The 24,793-nt window shown below is 47.9% G+C and overlaps 1 protein-coding gene and 1 non-coding gene across 4 annotated transcripts in view; one reads left to right on the top strand and one right to left on the bottom strand.

Annotated features, from left to right (window-relative positions):
• The window catches only part of SLC7A6 (solute carrier family 7 member 6), a 43,153-nt gene that overhangs the window by 4,937 nt on the left and 13,423 nt on the right, over nt 1-24,793 (bottom strand). For all 3 annotated transcript variants that reach the window (XM_025370233.1, XM_025370234.1, XM_025370235.1), the window contains 8 exons: nt 22,983-23,541; nt 9,418-9,543; nt 6,733-6,877; nt 5,886-6,009; nt 5,556-5,659; nt 2,061-2,157; nt 347-496; nt 50-233 (listed from right to left, as the gene is read on the bottom strand). In XM_025370233.1, coding sequence (XP_025226018.1) covers nt 50-233; nt 347-496; nt 2,061-2,157; nt 5,556-5,659; nt 5,886-6,009; nt 6,733-6,877; nt 9,418-9,543; nt 22,983-23,505 — 1,453 coding nt within the window. In that variant the 5' untranslated portion in view covers nt 23,506-23,541. The remainder of the gene's footprint in view (nt 1-49; nt 234-346; nt 497-2,060; nt 2,158-5,555; nt 5,660-5,885; nt 6,010-6,732; nt 6,878-9,417; nt 9,544-22,982; nt 23,542-24,793) is intronic.
• LOC112614848 lies at nt 13,022-13,125 on the top strand. The gene has a single exon (XR_003117159.1). It is a non-coding gene; the product is annotated as a U6 spliceosomal RNA (small nuclear RNA).

The raw sequence follows: 24,793 nt of genomic DNA, 5'->3' as shown, positions 1-24,793 counted from the left end.
CGCATGCACACACAGCCGCCAGTGAGTAATGGGGCGCAGAGAAGCTCACCCAGGACATTCCGAATAAACAGTGGCCTCTGCGACTCCGGCAGGTAAACACCCATGAAGTAGAAAGGGACTCCAGAAAGGGCAATCGCAATGCCAATGAGGGAATTAATGGTGTCAGTGAAGAGGGGCACTATCACCAGAAACACGGAGCATATGCAGAACACGATGGGGAAAAACACGCTCAGCTGAAATAGAAGGGGTGAGATACTAAGTAACGTGGGGAGAGGAAACAGCTCATGGGCAAAAATCCACCTGAGGGAGATGGCCCACCCCTCCTAGTCTGCCCAGAGCTGCTGACCTTGAGAGGCCGGGGCCTTTCGGGCTCCTTCCAGCGGAGGTAGAGCTGTCCAACAACAGACAGGCCCACGAAGAACCAGTAGCTGAAGCTGAAGTAGTTGATGAGCTGGAAAACATCCTCCACGATGAGGTAGATGAGCGTCATGGTGCACTGTGGGAAAGCGGTGGGGAGACAGGTGAGCATCGTCACCACCTGCACCCCCAGGAGACTCCCCCACCCAGCAGTCAGTACTAGATCTGATGCCACTTCACCAGATTACCTCCAGCTCTTTTCATTGACCCCTTGGCATCAGATAGGTCCATCCTTGATGTACCCTGAGGTACATTAACCCTCAGGGTAGCAGCTTTCCCTCTTCTGTTGCAGCCATTCCTCCACGCAGTGCCTCCCCCTTGTTGCAAGCACTTTAGAAAAAGGCAGACGCTGAGGCCTTCCTCACTTCAGTGCACCAACCTTAACATGGATTACACAGTGTCCTAGAGAAGGCTTAGACCTGGGTCCCAACTACCTGGCATACAAATGGGGGAAACGCCTTCAGAACCATCTCACTGTCCTGGGGCCTGAGAAATGCTAACTAGCAAAATGGATCCCTACCTATCTGGACTAAATAATGTCAATAAATAATGGAATATAACTCTCTCCCCATGGACAAATTTTGAGCCACAGGAAGAACTGGTAGCATTTCAGGCCTCTGAAGTCAGGTGTTGGACCTGGAAACTAGCAAAATGGATCCATCCAAACATATAACAGCATTAGCATCTGGAACAAAAGAATCCTAGAAGACAAGGATCAGGGCCTAGAGTCCTGGGACAAGGTCAAATGTGTTTAAATTTCAATAATCTTTTCATTACAAATTATCAACAAAGAATTTAAAATAAAATAGCTCATTCTATGGAGATAAGGGAGAACCCTGTATTAAGAAGAGAAGGCTGGGCATGGTGGCTCGTGCCTATAATCCCAGCACTTTGGGAGACCGAAGTGGCAGCTCACTGGAGCCCAGGAGCTCAAGACCAGCCTGGGCAACATAGTGAGACCTCATCTCTACAAAAAATAAATTAGCCAGGCTTAGTGGTATGTGCCTGTAGTCAGATAACTTCCTAAATTTATAAATTCAATGCTGACCCTGTCAAAATATCAAGAGGATTTTTCTATTATTTTGATGAATTGATAGAAAAGTTCATCAAGACAAATAAACGAATGTGAGAATTGCTAGGAAAATTCTAAGGGTGGGGGACTAAAGAAGTACGCTTGGTCCCTCTTTAGTTTTCAGATAGTCAGTATGAAGCTAAACTAAGGAGGCTTGGCACTGATGGGGAGGATGAGTTGAGATGGCACATTTAAGGGGTAGACAGTAATAACTGGCACATATTAAGGACCCTAAAAAATTAGCTATTATTACTTCTCTATGATAAAAGTTTGAAAACTGTGGAAAAATGGATTGTTCAGTAAACAATATTGGTGTAGCTGGCTGCCATTTGAGAAAAAATTAAGTGAATCCCCACCTTTCTCAACACTATGCTATAATATAAATTCCAGATTAATCCAAAATTTAAACTTAGTAAAACTATAAAAGAACTAAATGACAACAAAAAATGACCTGTTTTTCAAATCTTAGAGCAAGACCTTTCTCAGGGTCCCTCTTATTTAACAACTTAGCACAAATCAGAAGGAGCAATGCACAGATCCGCCCAAGCCCCATGGTCCTGGCAAAACTTACATTGAACAGTAAAGCAGGGATAGGTGTAAAACGCTCAATGTGGATCATGGACAGAAGGTCTGGGAGATGGCCCTCCCGGGAGCCCACGAAGAACAACCTAGAAGGATGAGAAATGTGTCAGCGGGATCCTTTTACTCCTTTTACTCAGCGATACAACCACACTCCTCACTCAGACAAACTCAGCTCAGAGCCCCCCAGGAAAGCAGGACGCAGCCTCCCAGGAGCATCCCAGGTCCTTGGTGCATCACCAGTCCAACCTCCCCGCTCCCTGCTTCCTTATAGACTTTGCCTCCCTCTTCATCCCCGGGCACCTCACCACTACCCAGATGCCCCATCCACCATTGTCCACTGACCAACCGCCCAAGGCCCTCAGCTATGAGACCCACCATCACCCAGACACCCCCTCTTCTCTCAGCCACAGATACCTCACCAACATCCAATAGATGCCTCACCCTGCTGTCACCCACTAACAGACTCACCCAATCCATGCCACAGATTCATAGCTAACATAATGGCTTTTGAAGGGCAGCCAGATTTCTGTTCATGCCTTACATATATTTTCCCTGAGCTGATGTATGATACGCCAAGGCAAGACTGAGGGTCAAAGAGAAAACCCAGGCTGCCTTTCTACACCTAAAGAGCTCCACCAACTGGGAAAAAGACTGCCACAGTGGCCGGGCACGGGGGCTTACACCTGTAATCCCAGCACTCAGAGGCTGAGGCAGGCAGATCACCTGAGGTCGGGAGTTTGAGACCAGCCTGACCAACATGGAGAAACCCCATCTCTACTAAAAATACAAAATTCGCCAGGAGAGGCCAGGCGCGGTGGCTCATGCCTATAATCCCAGCACTCTGAGAGCCCGAGGTGGGCAGATCACCTGAGGTCAGAAGTTCAAGACCAGTCTGGCCATGGTGAAACCCCATCTCTACTAAAAATATAAAAAATTAGCCGGGCGTGGTGGTACACGCCTGTAATCCCAGCTACTCAGGAGGCTGAGGCAGGAGAATTGCTTGAACTCAGGAGGCAGAGGTTGCAGTGAGCCGAGATCGCACCGTTGTGCTCCAGCCTGGGCAACAAGAGCGAAACTCTGTCTCAAAAAAAAAAAAAAAAAAAAAAAAAACTTAGCCAGGTGTGGTAGCACATGCCTGTAATCCCAGCTACTCAGGAGGCTGAAGCGAGAATCACTTTAATCCGGGAGGCGGAGGTTGCACCACTGGACTCCAGCCTGGGCAACAAGAGCTAAACTCTGTCTCAAAAACAAACAAAAAAAGACTGGCGCAGAAATGAACTGCCCCTCAGCATGGTCAGCATCACCTTGGAGTACACGACACTCACTCGCTAGGCTAGAGGCTTGTGCCAAAACGCTTTGCAAGAGAAGAGATGCAAAGAAGAGTTTCCAGAAGCAAGTCGGTAGGTGTAGAAAACGAGCATGTGCAAAGGCAAAATGTGTGGAGGCATGAAAGAGCGTGGCCTTTTTGGAGGTTGATGTAGAATGCCTAGAGCCCCAGGACAAGCTGTGTGAGAAGAGGGTGCTGGGAAGAACCTGCATGCAAGGCCACACTGTGGAGTCTGAACACAGAGTCAGCTGTGGCTTTGAGGTAAGGGCCTGATTTGACACCAGTCTGGAGGGCAAACTAGAGGAGGGGAGGCTAGGGTGTCAGGGAAAGGCTAGACAAGAAGTCCATCTATCAAAACGAGGCTGAGCAAAGGGAAGATGACACTACTTTTTTTTTTTTTGAGTCAGAATCTCGCTCTGTCGCCCAGGCTGGAGTGCAATGGCACAATCTCAGCTCACTGCAACCTCCGCCTCCTGGGTTCAAGCAATTCTCCTGCCTCAGCCTCCCGAGTGGCTGGGACTACAAGCACATGTCACCATGCCCAGCTAATTTTTTTTTGTATTTTTAGTAGAGACAGGGTTTCACCACATTGGTCAGGCTGGTCTCGAACTCCTGACCTCAGGTGATCTTCCCGCCTCAGCCTCCCAAAGTGCTGGGATTACAGGCGTGAGCCCTGCGCCCAGCTGGACTATGTTCTTTTACAAGGCCTTGACTTCTCTAATTCTTCGGTTGCCCCAGAGAGGCACAATACATGGACTGGTGTGTGAAAACCAGTAAAAAGAATGAACAGGACAAAACTCTTTTATTTTTCATCCTTCTCTGTGTTCATGTGGCAAATATTTATTGGATGACTATTATACCCCCGGCCCTGGGGACAACAACAGTTATAGGGTGAGTGGAAGAGAAATCAGGATACTTTCTTCTCAGGTATCTTATGTCATAGAAGCCATGGAGATCGTTTCAAAATTGGCAAGTGGTCAGCATCACTTGCTTCAGAGGTCCAATAGGATGAGGACTACAGACAGGCTAAGAAAGAGATAGCCTTAATAAGAATATTTTTCAGGTAGTAGTAGCCAAACTGTAACAGGTAGGAAAATGAATGAAAGTTGAAGCACAGACTGCTGTCTCACAAGTGCATCCAGGGCCAGGCATGGTGGCGCACGCCTTTAATCCCAGCTACTCAGGAGGCTAAGGTGGGAAGATCACTTGAGACCAGGAGTTTGAGACCAGCCTGGGAAAAATATTGAGACCCCAATCTCTCAAAAAAAATTAATTTAAAAACAAAAAGAAGTACATCTAGTAAGTGGGAAGAGGGCAGATGTGAAATGCTATTTTGTGACTCGCCTAAGTGGAGAGGAGAGAAGCTCATGGAGAGCTGGTCTCCAAGTGAGCACCCACCAAAGAGAAGGGCCAACTGATGAAGCAAACTGCTGAAGAGGGGAAGCGCTGGAACCCTGAGCCCAGGTAAGGTCTGCCAGGAAAGGCACACCTGCTCCTTCCTTTGCAACAACAGGAAGGACCAGCGCGCTTACTGATGTCTGCACAGAGAGGAGATCAGGAGACCTGATGGCCTCGGCATTTTCTGGGAAGTGAGGGGAAAAGTCTTTCTGTACACAGCACCAATACCTGGTACACAGCAAGTGGTATTATGATTTACTGAAGAAATGAATCCCGGGGCTACAGCATAACCCACAAGGAGCCTAGAATCTGGTCCCTGCCTGAGTCACCACTCCAAGCTGTTGCCTTTCTCCCCTATACCTTTCATCAATCTGTCCTCATCTCAGATGGAAACATGAGCTACCAGTACATAAACATGAGCTACCAGCACATAAAACATGAGCTACCAGCACATAAACATGAGCTACCAGCACACAAAATATGAGCTACCAGCACATAAACATGAGCTATCAGCACATAACATGAGCTATCAGCACACAATCTGTCCTCATCTCAGATGGAAACATGAGCTACCAGCACACAGATGTGCTACTTGCACAAAGGCAAGTACATGCCCACATATCAAACACACACACACACACACACATACACACACACACCCCGTATGCCCATGAGAAGAAGGGAAAAAAGAACTCTTACCCCGAAGCCCCAGAGAATGAAATATTGTGGTCTACTATCAGTGACACAGAGACACAGTACCTTGATGAAGCAAAGATGGATGCATTGAGGCCCCCAAAGCAGGACAGGGCAACAGCAATGGGGATGGTCCAGCTGAACATGCCAAACGTCTGGTCAGCAAATGTCTGGGGGCAGGGCACAGAAGAGGCACTTAAACAGGACAGGGCTTCATAATCCTCCTGCATCTACGATCTCGGAACAAATGCAATCACTGCTCAGCAGCCCACCCTCTAGCCTAGACTCATGACCTCATCCTGCAGAGCTGAGGAGAGTGCAGTAAGAGAGACTGAGCTGTGCAGGGTGGCTCAGCATCATGAGATGATGAACAAATGGGGATCCCAAGAGACTCACCACAGCCACGGCATCACTGCTAAGGACATCTGAAATGTTCAGCACTGTGTAATAGGCCACATTTGTCAGGATGTAGATGAGCGTCACAATTGGCATAGAAATCCCAATGGCCAAGGGCAAATTTCTGTCAGGACAAGTGAGAAAGGACTACCTAGAACCAACTTCTCCTTGGGAACAAAGTTTATCAAGTCTCCACTAGGATTTTCCTAACATTTCACAGTTCACTGGCCTCTGAGTCTTTGAGGCAGGCTCACCTTCCCCTTGACCCTGGGCTCTTTCTACTGAAAAAGAGAACTTTCTCTGTGAAGATAGCTCATGATGAATATTTGATCTTTGTCACAGTAGGGCCAGTGGGTCCCACTGGGTTTCATAATCCTCCTGCATCTATGATCTCAGAGGGACAGTGCAAGGAACAGTGTCCTGGGGACTAGATGCCAGGCTGGGGACCCAGCTGGCTAGAATAAGTTTTGGTTCTGTGGGCTGTAGTGTCAGCACCACAGTGCAAGGTCTAATTCCTTAGCCCCAGCTGGGCCTGCTGCTCCCCACTGAAGGTTCAAGGTCCTAATTCCTTAGCCCCAGCTCGGCCTGCTGCTCCCCATTGAAGGGCCTCTCCTCTAGGAAGGACCCTATGCATCCTCCAGTGTGAACATAAGGACAGGGAGCCGAAGGCTTTCCCACCTTCACTCACTCCCATTCTAGCCCTCAGCCCCTCCTAGCTGGAGAAGGGGGAGTAGGGAGAAGAGGGGAGGAGAGTCGGAGGGAGGAGGAGAAGGATGAGGGCGGCCACGCCCACTATCAGCAGGAGTTCCAGCCAAGCTGGGGAGTGAGAGTGTGATCCCGCCTTTACCTTTCTGGGTTTTTGATTTCTTCTGTTACAAAATTAAGGGTGTCCCAACCTGAGTAAGAGAAGAGGGCAGAGTAGAGGGCAAGAGAAAGGTTTCCCATGTCCCAGGAGGAACCCTCAAAGGCGTCCTGAAAGTGCTCAGAGTGTCCTGTGGGGGCAAAGGCAGGTGAGGGGTTCAGAGAGAAGGAACAGGCCAAAGAAGAAAGGAGGAGATGGGAGGTGTAAGAGAAAGATACGAAAGGAGAATAGGGAAGAGGAAGGGAAGATGAAAAAAAGGAGGAATGGGGAGGAACAAGAAAGAAGAAACAAGAAGGTAGGGGAAAGAAAAAAAAAAAACATAATTTAACACCAAAAGATCAGCAACCACTAGCTCCCTACACTTTACCACACCACCCACTTCCTCAGGAAAGCTCCATTCCTCTAATAAAACTAGACAATCAAAAACCAAAGACATTCCTGGCTGCCCTCTGATGTGACAATACTTCTTCCAAAACCCTAAAGAATTTCCATTTCCTGCAAGTGATCTCACAGCAAGCCCCAGCTCTTCTACCTATTTATGTCAAGAACCCCGTTTCACAGGAAGGAGTCATTTTTCATCGAAAATTAGACCTTCCTGTGAACTACCTCTCCGGGGCCAGACTACTGCAGAATTTGGTCAAATGGGTTTATCAGCATCATGGGAAGGACTCTCTGCTGCTCTACTTGCGGTGGCTGTGGTTGCATGGGGGAGATCACATGCTATAGAGGAACTGAGACCTTATCTTTCACTAGGCCTGGGCCACCCCTACCCTTTGGGGAGCCAGCCCAGGCCCAGATGCCTGTCATTCTCCTCAGAGGTCTCAGAGACTACAGACCCAAAAGCCCAGAGGACAGCACCCAGCTACCCAGGACAGAGACCCTCTGGACACACTGGGGTTTTTAACAAGACCCAGACTTCTAAGGAACCCCATTGTCATACCCTGAAGAAAGCCTAGACCCAGCTCTCATGTGGTAAAATGAGCTGGTTATGCAGCAAGAGAAGAGAAAATAGAGACCCCTGTCCTCAGGGGTGTCCATCCTCATACACAGCAATGGTTCCCTAAGGAACAGATCTTCAGGGGAGGATTACTCAAAATGCAATTTGACCCCAGGATGCTCCCGAGCCTCCAGGAACATCCACGTGGCTAGCTCTACTAACGATATAAGTACACGGGCTAGACCAGCAGCCCGAGAATCAACAAAGGCAATTCTGTTTTTCTTTTTCTTTTATTTTTTGAGATGGAGTTTTGCTTTTGTTGCCCAGGCTGGAGTGCAATGGCAAGATCTCAGCTCACTGCAACCTCCGCCTCTCGGGGTTCAAATGATTCTCCTGCCTCAGCTTCCCAAGTACCTGGGATTACAGGCATCTGCCACCACGCCCAGCTAATTTTTTGTATTTTTAGTAGAGACAGGGTTTCTCCATGTTGGCGAGGCTGGTCTCGAACTCCTGACCTCAAGTGATCCACCTGCCTCAGCCTCCCGGCCTCCCAGAGTGCTGAGATTACAGGCGTGAGCCACTGCACCCAGCCCAACAAGGGCAATTCTTTTTTTATTTTTTTTTTTTTGAGACTGAGTCTTGCTCTGTCACCCAGGCTGGAGGACAGTGGCACAATCTTGGCTTACTGCAACTTCCACCTCCTGGTTTCAAGCCATTCTCCTCCCTCAGCCTCCCTAACTAGCTGGGATTACAGGCGCGCACCACCACGCCCGGCTAATGTTTTTATTTTTAGTAGGGATGGGGTTTCTCCATGTTGGCCAGGCCAGTCTCGAACTCCTCACTCGCTGATTCACCCGCCTTAGCCTCCCAAAGTGCTGGGATTACAGGCGTGAGCCACCGCGCCCGGCCAAGGGCAATTCTTAAAAGCACAGCTTCTTAGACTCCAAACCAACCAGAATGTGATCCAATAGATTTGAGATTAGGGTCTCAGCTCCCCAGGTGATTGTACACAGCCAGGGAGCTGTGTACAATCACTAGGACTGATGACCTAGAGAACTAGGCTGTGAGATGATTGAGATATCTGTGGCTAAATACACCTCAAGACCTCTCCAGGGCTCATGAGATCTTGGTAGGCCTATTACCCTCACTGCCAGTCCTCTCTGATCCAGGAACGAAAAGCTTTCTAAAGCCAACATGCAGGAAAGACACTGCCAATTTCACATTTTAATATTTTTCTGAGAGCTGACTTGGGGAGGGATTGTTGAATACAAGTTCAGATGAAAAGTAAAGGCTGCAAAATAACCACCCATTTCCATACCCCACTTTCAACTCCATATCCCCTGCCACCTGTCTCAAGGAGGGCCCAGTCTTCCTACTTGTAGCTTGGCAGTCACAGACCACAAATAGGAGCCACTGTATCCCCACAGATCACTTTTATGACCCAATCATGACCCAAGCTTCAGGAGCTCCTAGGCCCTTGGCTGGCTTCCTGCAATGCTCCCAGCCTCCACCAAAGGAAACCAGCCCTGAGGGAGAGGCTGACTCATGTCCACTTGGCCAAGCCAGCCTGGCCCAGAAAGCCCAGAAAGAAATCTACTCCCATCTCTTGCACTCACTGACACATGCTAGCATGTACATAGAAACAGCTGAGCAGTGAAGCTAACAGAGTCCCCATGTCCTCCTCAGGGAATCCAGAGGAACTCCTGGTGGTACCGCCCCTTCCCACCACTTACCCTGGCACAGTTTAACAAGGCCCATGACAATGATGGCAATGAGCGCTACGACCTTGGCGTAAGTGAACGTGTCCTGCACACGTGTGCCCCACTTGACATAGGCACAGTTCACAAATGTCAGCAGGCCTAGGAGGAAAACCACAAAGTCACTGGTAGGCTTGAGTTGAGGGCACAGGGGCCCAACCCCTCTTTACAGAGAGCACCACTTTCTGCCCTTCCCGCCTAAGGCAGAGGGACCAATAGACCAGTCAGAACAAGGTGAACTGGCAAGCGAGGGGACACCCTGCACCCGCCCCGGCTGACAGCACACAGGCACGTCCATCACTACTGGCACTCAAGGATACGAAGGCATGCGTGAATACATAGTTATGCATCCTGATGGCCAGCACCATTTCTGGGAATCCCCCCCAGGCCCAGGGATGGGTGATTTCACCCACTCTTTCCCACCCAGACTCCCAAGGTTCCAAACCACAGGAGACATAAGACCTCTTCATGGCCAAAAGAAACACATCAGTAAGTGAGGTAAATTTGAATGCAGATGGCAGGTTACCTAAGAAATTAGAGAGACAGTGTTTTGTATATAAGTGTAAAAATGAGGCCAGGTGCAGTGGCTCACATCTATAATCCCAGCACTTTGGGAAACTGAGGCGTGAGCCCAGGAGTTAGAGACCAGCCTGGGCAACATGGAGAAACTCTGTCACTACAAAAAATACAAAAATTAGCTGGGTGTAGTGGTGCACACTGTAGTCCCAGCTACTCAGGAGGCTGAGGCGGGAGGGTCGCCTGAGCCTAGGAGGTTGAGGCTGCAGTGAGCTGTGCACTCCAGCCTGGATGACAGAGTAAGACCCTGTCTCAAAAAAATAAAAATAAAAAAGAAAGAAAGAAAGAAAGAGAGAAAGAGAGAAAGAGAGAAAGAAAAGAAAGAAAGAAAGAAAGTCTGTTATATGCCTGAAAATTTCACATACACCTCTGCATCAATTCTCACGACTCCAAAATACAGATATTCCTATTCCCATTTTATGGATGAGGAAACTGAGGCTGAGAGAAGCTAACTACCATTTCTAAGTTCACATTCCCAAGCCCACTGATCACTTCCACCCTCATTCCTACCCATACCTCCCAATTCTCAATGAAGTCCATGGAGAAGCGCACCCACTAGGGTACTCCCTAGGCTCACGTGGCCTTAAGTTCTAGCTCCTCACACACCTCAGTGACATCTGGGCCTTGTGCTGAGAGCCCTGGCACTTTGCTCCTGCTAAACAATGACTGCTCTGATCCATAGGGAGGACATAAGAGCAATATCCAGCAGGAAGGAATGCAGTGACATCTGTAAGTACTGCCTCTAGCATCCAAAAATAGAACTTTTATGTGCACCTCAAATCTTATTACAAAATCTTTTGGGCCCATCTCTAGGCCAACTCCACTTACTCCTACCCACTTTGCACTCTCTCCTTCAGCCAGACTCTCTCTCTTATTCGTACCAGACATACACGTAAAAAGAAATGTCCTCCCCTCCTCTTCCTGCCATAGCTAACAGCAACTCCCACTTTCAAGGTCTAGTTCAGCCCCCGCTTCCTCTTCCTCTGTAAAACCTTCTCTAAATACACCAGCCAGCCCCTCTCTGAGCTCTTTGTCTCCTGAACCACATGGCATTCCTGCTTCTTAGCACAGCTTAAGTGTCTATGCTATCGTCACGTAGACACCTGTCTCAAATCTCTCCCTCAGGTGACTGGGTCATGCTTCTCCCAAGATCACAAATTCTCAGAAGGCAACAGCAGTATATCATTTTATTTTCTTTCTTCCTCCTTTTTTTTTTTTTTTTTTGAGACAGGGTCTTGCTTTGTCACCCAGGCTGGAATGGGCACAATCACAGCTCACCGCAGCCTCGATCTCCAGGGCTCAAGTGACCCTCAGCCTCCTATTAGCTGGGACCACAGGTGCACACAACCACACCCAGCTAATTAAAAAAAAAAAAAATTAGAGACAGGGGTCTCGCTATGTTCCCCAGGCTGGTCTGGAACTCCTGGGCTCAAGCAGTCTTCCTGCCCCAGCCTCCCAAAGTATTCAGATTACAGGCGTGAGCCACTGAACCTGGCCATGTTGTTTTCTTAAGCTCATCACCAAGCAAAGAGGGGTACTGATAAACTCTGGTTGGAAAAAGGTGGTAAGATTTTCACTCTAACTTCCAATTCCCTGGGGCAAGGCAAATTATCAGAAAGTTGGATATTCTTCCATTCAAATGGAGAGAAGTGCCTACGGCCAGCCTGTGAAAATGAACACAGGTGGCAGGTGGCAGGCTCGATGGCTTCAAAGAGCTTTCACTCAGTACACTGGCAAGTAACACAGGTGCTTACTAGTCAATCATGATGTGGAAGTAGGGGGACAGTGGTCAAATGGGAGGGGAGAAGAAGCCCAAAGAAATGCATGCTGCTGGCAGGTCTTCCCAGGCCCCTACCCTGATGATCAAAGCTACCGGTATGGGGTTAAGCCTCAATCAGCTAACGTACGGATTACCTAGTTAATAGGCATCAGTAATCCATAGGCCCCTGTGCAGTACAGTAGCCATGTTTTGAAGTACCTGCCCAGCTCCTTCTTGGGAATTGCTCCCCCTTCCCTATCATGACTGATGGAGCCAGACACTGGACCCAAGTTGACTCTGTTATATTGCCTCTCCCAGAAACACAGAATTGGAATACCAAGAAACTGAATCTAATAGTAATGGACAGAAGGGTCAGAAGCTACAGCAAGTCAAAGTCCCATACAAGCCCTTAGTAACAAAGGGACAGAAACCATAAGTAAGTAGAGGAAGGAAGCAGGACCACAAAAAGAAGCAGAAGTGGGAGGGCATGCAGCTTAGACAAAAAGACTGACGGGGTCGGGGCAGCGTTGCACACCTGGAGTCCCAACTGTGTGGGAGGCTGAGGTGGGAGAACTGCTGAACCCAGGAGTCCGGGCCTATAGTGCACTGTAATAGCGTCTGTGAATAGTCACTGCACTCCAGCCAGGGCAACAGAGTGAGAACTTGTCTCTAAAAAAAAAAAAAAAAAAAAAGAAAGACGAGAAAATACACAGAAGACAGAGACAGAGGGGTGAGAGATAAGAGACAAGGAGGCAGAGACAGAGAGAAGAGGACAAAAGAAGAAAGACACAAAAAGGTAGAAATACAGATAGAGAAAGAGACTGACAGTATCCTGGCAGTGCTAACTGTGCTTCTTGTTTGCAGCTCCAAGGGGAAGAGAAGCTGATGCACTCCTCAGACCCACTAACAGGCAGTGGGTCTCACTTCTGATCCTTCTCCTTCCCTCTATCTTGCCGTAAATGTCCTACAGGTTTGGTCTCTCTGCACACAGGTAAATATTACACACAGTGGAAATTCAACAACTATGTGCTAAACTAATGAATGAAGGCAGCTGTTTGTGGAAATGCCTGCAGAGTCCATTCCAGTAGACCAGCTGGAAGGATACAAAAGCACCTGGTGAGAGTGGCTCCTCTTGGGAGAAAGACTAAAGCTGTGGAGAGGGAGGGAGACTTTTTCCACTGTGTGCCCTTATGACTGGTTTACCATGAACATACGCCTCTTTCTAGATAAAAATAAAAATAGTTCGTGCTCACTTCAGCAGCACATATACTAAAATTGGAACTATGCAAAGATTAGCATGGCCCCTGAAACATTTGAAAAGAATTTGTTTAAAAATAAAAATTGTTCATTAGCAACAATGTAGCACCAGAAGGCAGAGCCAGGGCAGTGTGAAGCTAGGAGGCACCTACAGCACAGAATTTAAGGAGGCATTCATTCTCAGGGGACCACATGCAGGAACCTGAGAGTGAGTACGCCCTTCAACGCTGGCCCCAGGCATCTCGCTTGCCTCACCCTATTCTCAGCCCTGCCAGAGAACAGAGAGCTCCTAGAACAGTCTGTCAAGCAGAAGCCAAGTCCCTTGACTGTTCTCCTGTTTCTAATTAAGAAACAAAATTTCAGCATCTGATCCTTACTCCTTTATTGCTTCCTAGAACTCCCAGCCCCTCTAGCCTTACCATAAACTATCAGAGTTCAAACAAAGTCAACGGCTGGGCCTTAAAGCCAGATGCTAAGATTCAGCTACCACAATTAAAACCTTCCCTCTTCTCCTGATCTCATTTCCTTGCTGGACAAGCCTGCACCAATGAGCGTGGGACCCACATGAGGGTCTTCAAGGCTCTCTAGGAGCTTATTGCTGAGAAAGGAGAACTCAAATGGCAGATCTAGACTGAAAGCCAAAGCAGAAACAAATCTCCAAAGTCTCTGTGGCACAGATGGCTAGTTATCTTCCTCTATCTGTTCTTCCTTTTTTTCTTCGTAATAGAAATTTTAGCTGAAGTCATGTCTGTCCAAAATAAAGCTGACGTGTCCTAGCCTCTCCTGCAGGTAGGTATGGCTGTGCAGCCAGGTTTTCTCCTGGGATGTATGCAAACATTTGATATAAGACCTCAGAAAGTGTCTTTAAATGAGGGAGGCAGTGTCTTTGTCCTTCCTGTCAGTTACAATGCAGACATGACAGCTAGAGCTTCAGTAACCATCCTGGACCATCCTGGACCACCGGCTAGAAGTCACAGGCTGAGGATGGCAGAGCAGGAAGACAGAAGGAATGAACCTGACTCCCTGAAGAACTGAAGTCATCCAACCCACACTGCCTCCTTTTAACATGTGAGAGAAACAAACATCAACATGTTTGAGCCATGCTGCTAAAGGTTTTCTGTTGTCTGAAACCCAAGTTAATAGTGAATAACATATGTACCCTCTGGCAGAACTGGGCCTTTCATACTCTCTTTCTGATGAGGAGATGGCCTGGCAATCTGAAGCTGTACTCCCAGCTACGCTGACAGTTGTCACAACTCTCTTTTCCCATAGGCAACAGAAAGCGGAGGGAAACCTTCCAATTCCTCCCAGACAGGCTGAGTGTTATAAAGGGGCATTCAAGGACAAAGGAGTGCAACCCTAAACAAAAAATAATTTTAAAAATGTGGAAGAAAGTCCAGGCGCGGTGGCTCATGTCTGTAATCCCAGCACTTTGGGAGGCCAAGGCGGGTACATCACAAGGTCAAGAGTTCGAGACTAGCCTGGCCAGTATGGTGAAACCCCGTCTCTACTAAAAATACACAATAATTAGCTGGACATAGTGGCGTGTGCTAATTAGTCCCAGCTAATCGGCGGACTAAGGCAGAAGAATCACTTGAACCCAGGTGGCAGAGGTTGCAGTGAGCCAAGATCACGCCACTGGACTCCAGCCTGGGCAACAGAGTGAGACTCCGTCTAAAAAAAGAAAAAACGTGGAAGGAAGAAAGGCAGGGTAGGGAGGGGACAACTACAAGACATTCAGGAGTGAAATGTTCTCCAACACTCTAGGGAAGGTAAACCCTTCCAAATGGGGATCCCAGAATCAGTAGCTACCTCCTGGGATGTATATAAATATGTAATGTATGTATCTTTTTTAAAAGTATTCTTGCCCGGCGCAGTGGCTCATGCCTGTAATCCCAGCACTTTGGGAGGCTGAGGCGGGCAGATCACGAGGTCAGGAGATCGAGACCATCCTGGCTAACACGGTGAAACCCCATCTCTATTAAAAATACAAAAAATTAGCTGGGCATGGTGGTTGGCACCTGTAGTCCCAGCTACTTGGGAGGCTGAGGCAGGAGAATGGCATGAACCCGGGAGGCGGAGATGGCAGTGAGCAGAGATCATGCCACATAACTCCAGCCTGGTCAACAGTGCCAGACTCCGTCTCAAAAAAAGTAAAATAATACAAATAAATAAATAAAAGTATCCTTGTTTTTTTGTGTGGTTTTTTGTTTTATTTTGTTTTTTAAGAGACGAGTTCTTGCTGTGTTGCCCAGGCTGGTCAGGAACTCCTGGGCTCAAGTGATCCTTCTGCCTTGGCCTCCCAAACTGCTGAGATTACAGGCATGAGCCACTGAGCCTGGCCAGTGTCTTTGTTTTTAATTACACAAATACATGTAGTCCCATTATGAAGACATTCAAACTATATATATAGGGTTGGAGTCTTGAAGCAACTATGATCAAGACCCAGTCCTCCCTAGGTCCGTATCACTCTCAGAACATGAAAGCTGTCTGTCCATAGCAACTAGCCAAAATGAGGAGTGTATCCTTTCTACTGAGAACTCTGACCAGGCCTGGTCCAAGACAGCAAGAAACCATGGAAACAATGGATACTCAGGAATCATACAGTGTTTCTTCTTCCCTCCAGTCTCATCCTTCCCAGTCTCCCTCCTTCTCTTCCTCCTGCTCACTGTCACCCTTGCCAAACAAACCCCGCTGAGCTTTGATGCTGCTGTGTCAGCAATGAACTACTTCCATGTTGAAATCTTCAAAGCAAATACTTTCCATTGATGTGTATGAGCCTACACAAGAGGGAGGATCCTGAGGTCAAAGCCCACAAAGATAAATGGGCTGAGAATACCTAAGCCAGAAACATCACCCTTCTGCAGCCAATCAAGTACTCATAATACTGGGCACCTGGGTTACTGTGAATCCTGCTGGTCACCTAGGCAAAGAGGAGACCCTGTGTACCTACCTCAAGAACGAATATTTCTCCCCATTCGTCCCACAAGTGAGTATGAGCCCCTAAACTTCCTGAGTTCAGTCAGCAGCCTGCGGCCCTGCCTCACCACATTCCAAAACCCCAGAACACATATGAACAGAGTGCACCCTTAAGACAGAGTTTCTCAACCTCAGCACTATTGACATTTTAGGCCAGGTAAGTCTTTATTGTGAGAAGCTGTTCTATGCATGGCGGTATGTTCAGCAGCCCCCGTGACCTCTGTCATTAGAAGCAAAAAGCACCTCCTCCCAGGAGCTGTGACAACCAAGTGTCTCCAGATATTGCTAAATGTCTCCTGGAAGACAAACTTCCCTCTGGCTGAGAACCACTGTTCTAGGATAATTAGTAGGTAAAATAAAATAGCCTGAAATCCACAAAAAGTTGCTTGGATCTCCTTGCCAGTATAACCTGGGAATGGGATGGGGTACAGCCAGAAAGCCAGGATCTGAAAGTACAGTGCCTTCAGGGGCCAGGAAACTAACATGAGTGAGCAAAGGCAAGAAAGTCTGGGTATAATACAAGAAGTGGAGGACTACAATGGATTGGGGAGTCCATACTCCTTTAAAAGGAGCCATAGCCGGCCGGGCGCAGTGGCTCACACATGTAATCCCAGCACTTTGGGAGGCTGAGGCAGGCAGATCACGAGGTCAGGAGATAGAGACCATCCTGGCTAACATGGTGAAACCCCGTCTCTACTAAAAATACAAAAAATTAGCCGAACGTGGTGGCGGGCACCTGTTGTCCCAGCTACTCGGGAGGCTGAGGCAGGAGAATGGCATGAACCTGGGAGGCGGAGCTTGCAGTGAGCCGAGATGGTGCCACTGCACTCCAGCCTGGGTGGCAGAGCAAGACTCCATCTCAAAAAAAAAAAAAAAAAAAGAAAAAGGAGCCACAGCCCTCCACAGCAGCTCACACCTGTAATCCCAACACTTGTAGAGGCTGAGGCGGGAGCATCACTTGAGCCAGGAGTTTGAGACCAGCCTGGGCAACATAGGGATACTCCTTTTAAATAAACAAAAACAAAAACAAAAACAAATTTTTTTAAAGGAGCTACAACTACTCAAATCCAGCTCATTGTATCAGGCAGGAATTTGGGTCCAGCAATGCCAGAACTTTTGATTTTTCTTTTTTTTTTTTTTTTTTTTTTTTTTTTTTTTTTTTTTTTTTTTTTGAGACTGAGTCTGGCTCTGTCGCCCAGGCTGGAGTGCGGTGGCTGGATCTCAGCTCACTGCAAGCTCCGCCTCCCGGGTTCACGCCATTCTCCTGCCTCAGCCTCCCGAGTAGCTGGGACCACAGGCGCCCGCCACTTCGCCCGGCTAGTTTTTTTGTATTTTTTAGTAGAGACGGGGTTTCACTGTGTTAGCCAGGATGGTCTCGATCTCCTGACCTCGTGATCCGCCCGTCTCGGCCTCCCAAAGTGCTGGGATTACAGGCTTGAGCCACCGCGCCCGGCCTGATTTTTCAAGAGAAAAGGCAAGTCCTGATTTTAAATTGTTGGCAAATAATTCAAAATTATTTACAACACCACAAACCAAACAGATCTATCTCTGGGGCCCAAGTCTGGCTCACAGGCCACCAGCTTACAGCCTCTGCCCTAGAGTTGGTTATATACAGACTTCCTGGGCCCTCCCTTCTAGGATGGAACTTTTAAGTGTCTAGAATGGCGTGGCTATAACTTGTTTAGGCAGGCTCCCAACCAACGAGCCGGACCCCTCTCATGCCTCAATTTCAAGACTAACTTAATTCTCCTATCCTATCGAAGTCTTACCCTAGATTCAGTGCAGACCTTTGGTTTTTTCCCCCCTAAATAACCTAATTGGTTTTGTGCAATTTATGTCTCCTGAAACCATGTTGTTCCCACTGCTGCCTTTACTCAAGGAAACTCTCTCAGCATATCCTAGCTCTGTAGAAAGCCTGATACTGCAACCTAAGTTCCAAGAAGGTAAGTAAGCTGAACCCTAAAGCCTATCCTTGTCGGAAGAGGATATGGTTTTATGACTTGGCCATTACTGTGGCAAGCAAGTTCTTGCCCTCAGGCCTGGATTCTGGAAAAGCCAGTGCTTCTAGGAGAGAAAGCTTGCAGGAACTCAGATCCCCAGGAATCTGGATGAAAGTACTTGTTGAATGAAACAGGCTGGCCAGCCTGACTTACAGGCTCACACCTATGATCCCAGCACTCTGGGAGGCCAAGGTGGGCAGATCACTTGAGCTCAGGAATTCGAGACCAGTGTGGCCAATATGGTGAAACCCCCTCTCTACTAAAAATATAAAAATTAGCCAGGAGCTCGCACCTGTAATCCCAGCTACTTGGGAGGCTGAGGCAGAAGAATCACTTGAACCTGGGAGGCGGAGGTGGCAGTGAGCCAAGATTGAGCCACTGCCCTCCAGGCTGGGCAACAAAGCAAGACTCTGTCTCAAAAAATAAAAATAAAAGAGAAAATTGAGGTAGCAATTAGTTAACTCCCCAAGATCAACAGTTGGTCAATGATAAAGCTGAAAATTAAATCCAGTCTGGTATGGGGGCCTGCAATCCTAACCACTATACTATACTGCCTGGAAATTGCTTATGTGTCTTCAAACCATGTTTTCTAAGAGTATTTGATGAAAGAGATTAAATATTAATTTTTTTTGAGACAAAGTCTCATTCTGTCACCTAGGCTGGAGTGCAGTGGCATGATCATAGCTCACTGCAACCTTGAATTTCTGGGCTCAAGGGATCCTCCCTCCTCAGGCTCCCGAGTAGCTAGGATTACAGATGCACACCAGTGCCACTGCCACCACGCCTGATTATTTTTTTTTTTAGAGGTGGGGTCTTGCTTTGTTGCCCAGGCTGGTCTCAAACTCCTGTGCTCAAGTGATCCTCCCTCCTCAGCCTCCCAAAGTGCTAGAATTACAAGGCATGAGCTACCATGCCCAGCCAATATTAGTTTTTAAAAATTTTTATAAAGCAGTATACAACCTACAAGAAAAGATGACTTCAAAAGGTACTTATGACTGAGCATGGTGGCTCACGCCTGTAATCCTAGCATTTTGGGAGGCCAAAGCAGGCGGATCACGAGGTCAAGAGATCAAGACCATCCTGACCAATATGGTGAAGCCCCGTCTCTACCAAAAATACAAAAATTAGCTGGGCGTGGTGGCATGCACCTGTAGTCCCAGCTACTCAGGAGGCTGCGGCAGGAGAATCTCTTGAACCCAGGAGGCGGAGGTTGCAGTGAGCAGAGATCGTATGCCACTGCACTCCAGCCTGGGCGACAGAGCAAGACTCCGTCTCAAAAAAGAAAAAAATGGGCCGGGCGCGGTGGCTCAAGCCTGTAATCCCAGCACTTTGGGAGGCCGAGACGGGCGGATCATGAGGTCAGGAGATCGAGACCATCCTGGCTGACACGGTGAAACCCTGTCTCTACTAAAAAATACAGAAACTTAGCCGGGCGAGGTGGCGGGCGCCTGTAGTCCCAGCTACTCGGGAGGCTGAGGCAGGAGAATGGCGTAAACCCAGGAGGTGGAGCTTGCAGTGAGCTGAGATCCGGCCACTGCACTCCAGCCTGGGCGACAGAGCGAGACTCCGTCTCAAAAAAAAAAAAAAAAAAAGAAAAAAATGATAATAATAATAGATAGGCTGGGTGTGGGGGCTCACACCTGTAATCCCATCACTTTGGGAGGCTGGGGTGGGCAGATCACCTGAGGTCAGGAGTTCAAGACCAGCCTGACCAACATGGAGAAACCCTGTCTCTACTAAAAATACAAAATTAGCCAGGTGTGGTGGCGAATGCCTGAAATCCCAGTTATTTGGGAGGCTGAGTCAGGAGAATCGCTTGAACCCGGGAGGCGGAGGTTGCGATGAGCCAAGATCATGCCATTATACTCTAGCCTGGGCAGCAAAAGCAAAACTCCACCTCAAAAAAAATTTTTTTTAATTTAAAAATAATACATATGCACACAAAAAATACTAGAAAGTATTTCACCCAAATAGTAACAAGAGTACTGTAGGAGGTAAAATCATGGGTGATTCTTAATTTTCTTTTTTCTATTTTTCTGTATTTTTAAAATTATGTATAAAATCTATGTTTTATCTTTTAATTAAAAAATACTAGGCTGGGTGCGGTGGCTCACACCTGTAATCCCAGCACTTTGGGAGGCCGAGGCAGGTGGATCATCTGAGGATCATCAGGAGTTCGAGACCAGCCTGGCTAACATGGTGAAACCCTGTTTCTACTAAAAATACAAAAAATTAGCCAGGTGTGGTAGAGCATGCCTGTAATCCCAGCTACTTGGGAGGCTGAGGCAGGAGAATTGCTTGAATCCAGGAGGCAGAAGTTGCAGTGAGCCAAAATCATGCCATTGTACTCTGGCTTGGGCAACAAGAGCGAAACTCCATCTCAAGAAAAAAAAAAAAAACACCAAAAAGTGTTGCTTTTGAAGAGCATTTTATGAAATGGGGAAAAGCTTGTGATACACTAAGTTTAAAAATCAGAATATAAAATTATAAGCAAAGTATGGTGCCAAGTCTACAAACAAAAGAAAGACACTATCAAACTATTAAAAGTACTCTTCTTGGCTGGGCGCAGTGGCTCACACCTGTAATCCCAGCACTTTGGGAGGCCAAGGAGGGCGGATCATGAGGTCATGAGATCGAGACCATCCTAGCTAACATGGTGAAACCCCATCTCTACTAAAAAAGTACAAAAAAATTAACTGGGCATGGTGGCGGGTGCCTGTAGTAGTCCTAGCTACTTGGGAGGCTGAGGCAGGAGAATGGCGTGAACCCGGGAGGTGGAGCTTGCAGTAAGCTGAGGTCACCCCACTGCATTCCAGCCTGGGCGACAGAGCTAGACTCCATTTCAAAAAAATTAAAAATAAATAAATAAATAAAAGTACTCTTCTCGACCAGCCTGACCAACATGGTGAAACCCCCTCTCTACTAAAAATACAAAAATTAGCTGGGCGTGGTGGTGGGCGCCTGTAATCCCAGCTACTCGAGAGGCTGAGGCAAGAAAATCGTTTGAACCCAGGAAGTGGAGGTTGCAGTGAGCCGAGATTGTGCCATTGTACTCCAGCCTGGGCAACAGAGCAAGATTCCATCTCAAAAAAAAAAAGTACTCTTCTTTTGGTGGTAGATTTTGGATGACTTAAGAGTAATTTAATTTTCTAAATAAACATGCTTTGTGAGGCTTTTTTGTTTTGTTTTGTTTTGTTTTGTTGGAGACAGGGTCTTGCTCTGTCTTGTTGGAGACAGGGTCAGGCTGGAGTGCAGTGGCGTGAACACAGCTCACCGCAGCCTCGACCTCCCAGGCTCAAGAGATCTTCCCATCTCAGCCTCCTGAATTGCTGGGACCACAGGCACACACCAACATGCCCAGCTAATTTGATTTTTTGTAGAGACAGGGTCTTACCATCTTGCCCAGGATGGTCTCAAATTCCTGAGCTCAAGCAATCCTCCTACCTCAGCCTCCCAAAGTGCTGGGATTACAGGTGTGACCCACCATGCCTGCCCTAATAAATGTATTTTATAATCAGAAAATTACTCCCTTTTTGAGAAAGCTCAGTCAGACCAGAGTCTCCCTAGCCAAAGCCTATCAGATATATAGCTGAGCAGCTGCCTTCCCTAATCCTAAGGGTATCTGTTTCCCTGTCACTATCCTAAGGAATATGGAGCGTTTTCCCTTTAATTTGTCTTTAGCAAATTTTATAAAGTCAAGAGGCATGGGTATTCTACAGTCCTTTATTGCTAACTCCAAGGTACTCTCGGGCTATTTTTAACACTGGATAAACTGCATATACTGCCAATGCTTTTGCAAGCGGAGATGTGGAAAGAACAGAATATTATTAAGTACCTCTGGCAGTACAGTGCTAAGGAACATAGAATTCTGGGCCTTTCTCATTTAAAACACTAGTTCTGCAAGGCTGGGTAAATTCACAGCAATCTTTTCCCCTTACTACCCCCTAAGAGAAAAAGGAAAATAAAGAGGGGTCAACTGGGATCTCTCAGTTCTATCTGCAGAAACTCAAATGTGGCTGCAGGCAGAGCTTGTTTACGAAGTCAGTGTAAAGAAGTCTGGTACAGTAGGAAGAAAAGGTGTTTCGTTTTCGTACCTGCTGCTCAGAGCAAGCCACAAAGAGCAGCAGTGGCAGACAGGAAAGGGTCTTGTGGGCCTCAGGTTTAACACCATAGGACTCCCAGAGTCTAGTGAAGCCTATTTTCTCACTGATGCCTTTAACTGGTTTAAGATAAAAATCTGGGAAATAAAATAATTCTTTTTTTTTTTTTTTCCTTCAGCAACAGAATAAAGGCCTCAACACTGGTGGGGTTTTTTCTGGGCTTACAACTAGCGATGTTGACTTCAACCAAAACAGCTGTCAAGACAAAAGACATGCCCCAACCTGTCACACAGACCACAAAACAGAACAAGGGCAGCCAAGAGAGGAGGAATATGAGGCACCAAAAACCATGAACAGATTCAAACTTCTCCCGTCCCCATCCTTTATGCTTGCTTATCTTTCAGGACCAAATGAGGAAATAAAATTGAGGAAGTAAAATTACTTCCTCAAAAGGTAAGAAGCCTCCCTCCCCTCCAAAATGCAAAATATGCTATTCAAATATAAAGTATCTTTTTATTTTTTTGGAGACAGAGTTTTGCTCTTGTTGCCCAGGCTGGAGTACAATGGCATGATAACTGCTCACTGCAACCTCCGCCTCCCGGGTTCAAGCAATTCTCCTGCCTCAGCCTCCCAAGTAGCTGGGATTACAGGCATGCACCACCACGCCCAGCTAATTTTGTATTTTAAGTAGAGACAGGGTTTCTCCATGTTGGTCAGTCTGGTCTTGAACTCCCAGCCTCAGGTGATTCGCCCACCTCAGCCTCCCAAAGTGCTGGGATTACAGGCATGAGCCACCACACCCGGCCTAAAGTACCATTATTATAGTACCCACCACCCCCCAACATCCTCCCAATCTCAGCCCCCACTTACATATGCAAGCAGCAGCGAGGAGACGGCAGGCCAGGTATGGGGGATCACAGCTGGGGAAGGACGGCTGGATGATGTAGTTGGCGAAGGTGATGGCGATGATGGCCTGACTGGTGGGTTCAACAACTAGCAGTGAGACCCACAGGCGGATGAAAGCAATGAAGCCCCCAAAGGCCTCTAGAATATAAGCGTAGCTGGCTCCCGACTTGGTGATGGTCGTCCCCAGCTCTGCATAACAAAGGGCACCCACAACAGAGAAGAGCCCACCAATGGCCCACACAATCAGCGACATCCCATAGGAGGCAGTGTGTACCAGCACACCCTTGGGTGAGACGAAGATCCCTGAGCCGATCATGTTGCCCACCACCAGGCTGACCCCATTCAGCAGGGAGATCTCCTTTTTCAGCTGCATACTTTCGGAGGACCTTTGAGGTGGCGAGCTGACATCTTCTTCCACCTGGGACTGGCTGGTGTTAGGGACAAGATGGTAGGTGGGTGTGGGCCTCCCAGGCTCCCTGGCTTCCATGACAAACAGTTCCTGCACACCTGTGTTTACTGTGGCCTGGCAAAGAATACAAGTATGTCAGTCTAGGGCAGGAGCTGGTAAGGCTCTATTTAGACCAGATTTCCCTGCCCACTTCCTATTTAGGGACAGCATGCCATGCACACAGCCCTAACTACAATAGGCCTGTCTCAGTTCCCACCACAGGACACAGGGAAACAGAAGTGGGCAGACCTTCACTGCTCCCAAGAAAGACACCAGGGGAGCTCATGCATGATGTGATGACGACTTCCAACGACAAATACCTGTCTTGCAGCCCAGAGTAGGCTGGCATTAAATTTGTCCAATGATTGGATTCTCCCTGAGTTACAGATTTTTGCTCTGTTCTCACCAGCTTAAAACCCACAAACCTGCCCTGCAGAGAAGACCAGAGTCCCTGCACCTGGTACACAGTCGTTACCAGCCTGAAAGGCTTCTCACTGTCCATACCCAGGTAATCCTGCCCACTCACCTCCACCCAAACATAAACTGGGACTTCTGCAGTGTCCAGCGAGACATGGAGACGTCTGCAGCTACTCTCAGGCCAGTACAGAACGTGAGGAGGTGGTGGGAAGGGTGAGGAAGACGCTAAGATAGGCTCATATCATCGCTGTAGTGACTAGACCAAAGGGAAGTCCCTCATGAAAATACACGCCTGGGCCGGGCGCGGTGGCTCAAGCCTGTAATCCCAGCACTTTGGGAAGCCGAGACAGGCGGATCACGAGGTCAGGAAATCGAGACCATATTGGCTAATATGGTGAAACCCCATCTCTACTAAAAAATACAAAAAACTAGCCGGGCGAAGTGGCGGGCCCCTGTAGTCCCAGCTACTCAGGAGGCTGAGGCAGGAGAATGGCATAAACCCGGGAGGCGGAGCTTGCAGTGAGCTGAGATCAGGCCACTGCACTCCAGCCTGGGCGACAGAGCTAGACTCCGTCTCGGGGAAAAAAAAAAAAAAAAAAAGAAAATACACGCCTGAGGCCGGGCGCGGTGGCTCAAGCCTGTAATCCCAGCACTTTGGGAGGCCGAGACGGGCGGATCACGAGGTCAGGAGATCAAGACCATCCTGGCTAACACGGTGAAACCCCGTCTCTACTAAAAATACAAAAAAACTAGCCGGGCGAGGTGGCGGGCGCCTGTAGTCCCAGCTACTCGGGAGGCTGAGGCAGGAGAATGGCATAAACCTGGGAGACAGAGCTTGCAGTGAGCTGAGATCCGGCCACTGTACTCCAGCCTGGGTGACAGAGCGAGACTCCGTCTCAAAAAAAAAAAA

This window comes from Theropithecus gelada, chromosome 20 (genome assembly GCF_003255815.1).
Source record: "Theropithecus gelada isolate Dixy chromosome 20, Tgel_1.0, whole genome shotgun sequence".
Lineage (NCBI taxonomy): Eukaryota > Metazoa > Chordata > Mammalia > Primates > Cercopithecidae > Theropithecus > Theropithecus gelada.
The sequence above is the reverse complement of the archived record's forward strand: the minus strand, read 5'-3'. Positions and strand labels throughout refer to the sequence as shown.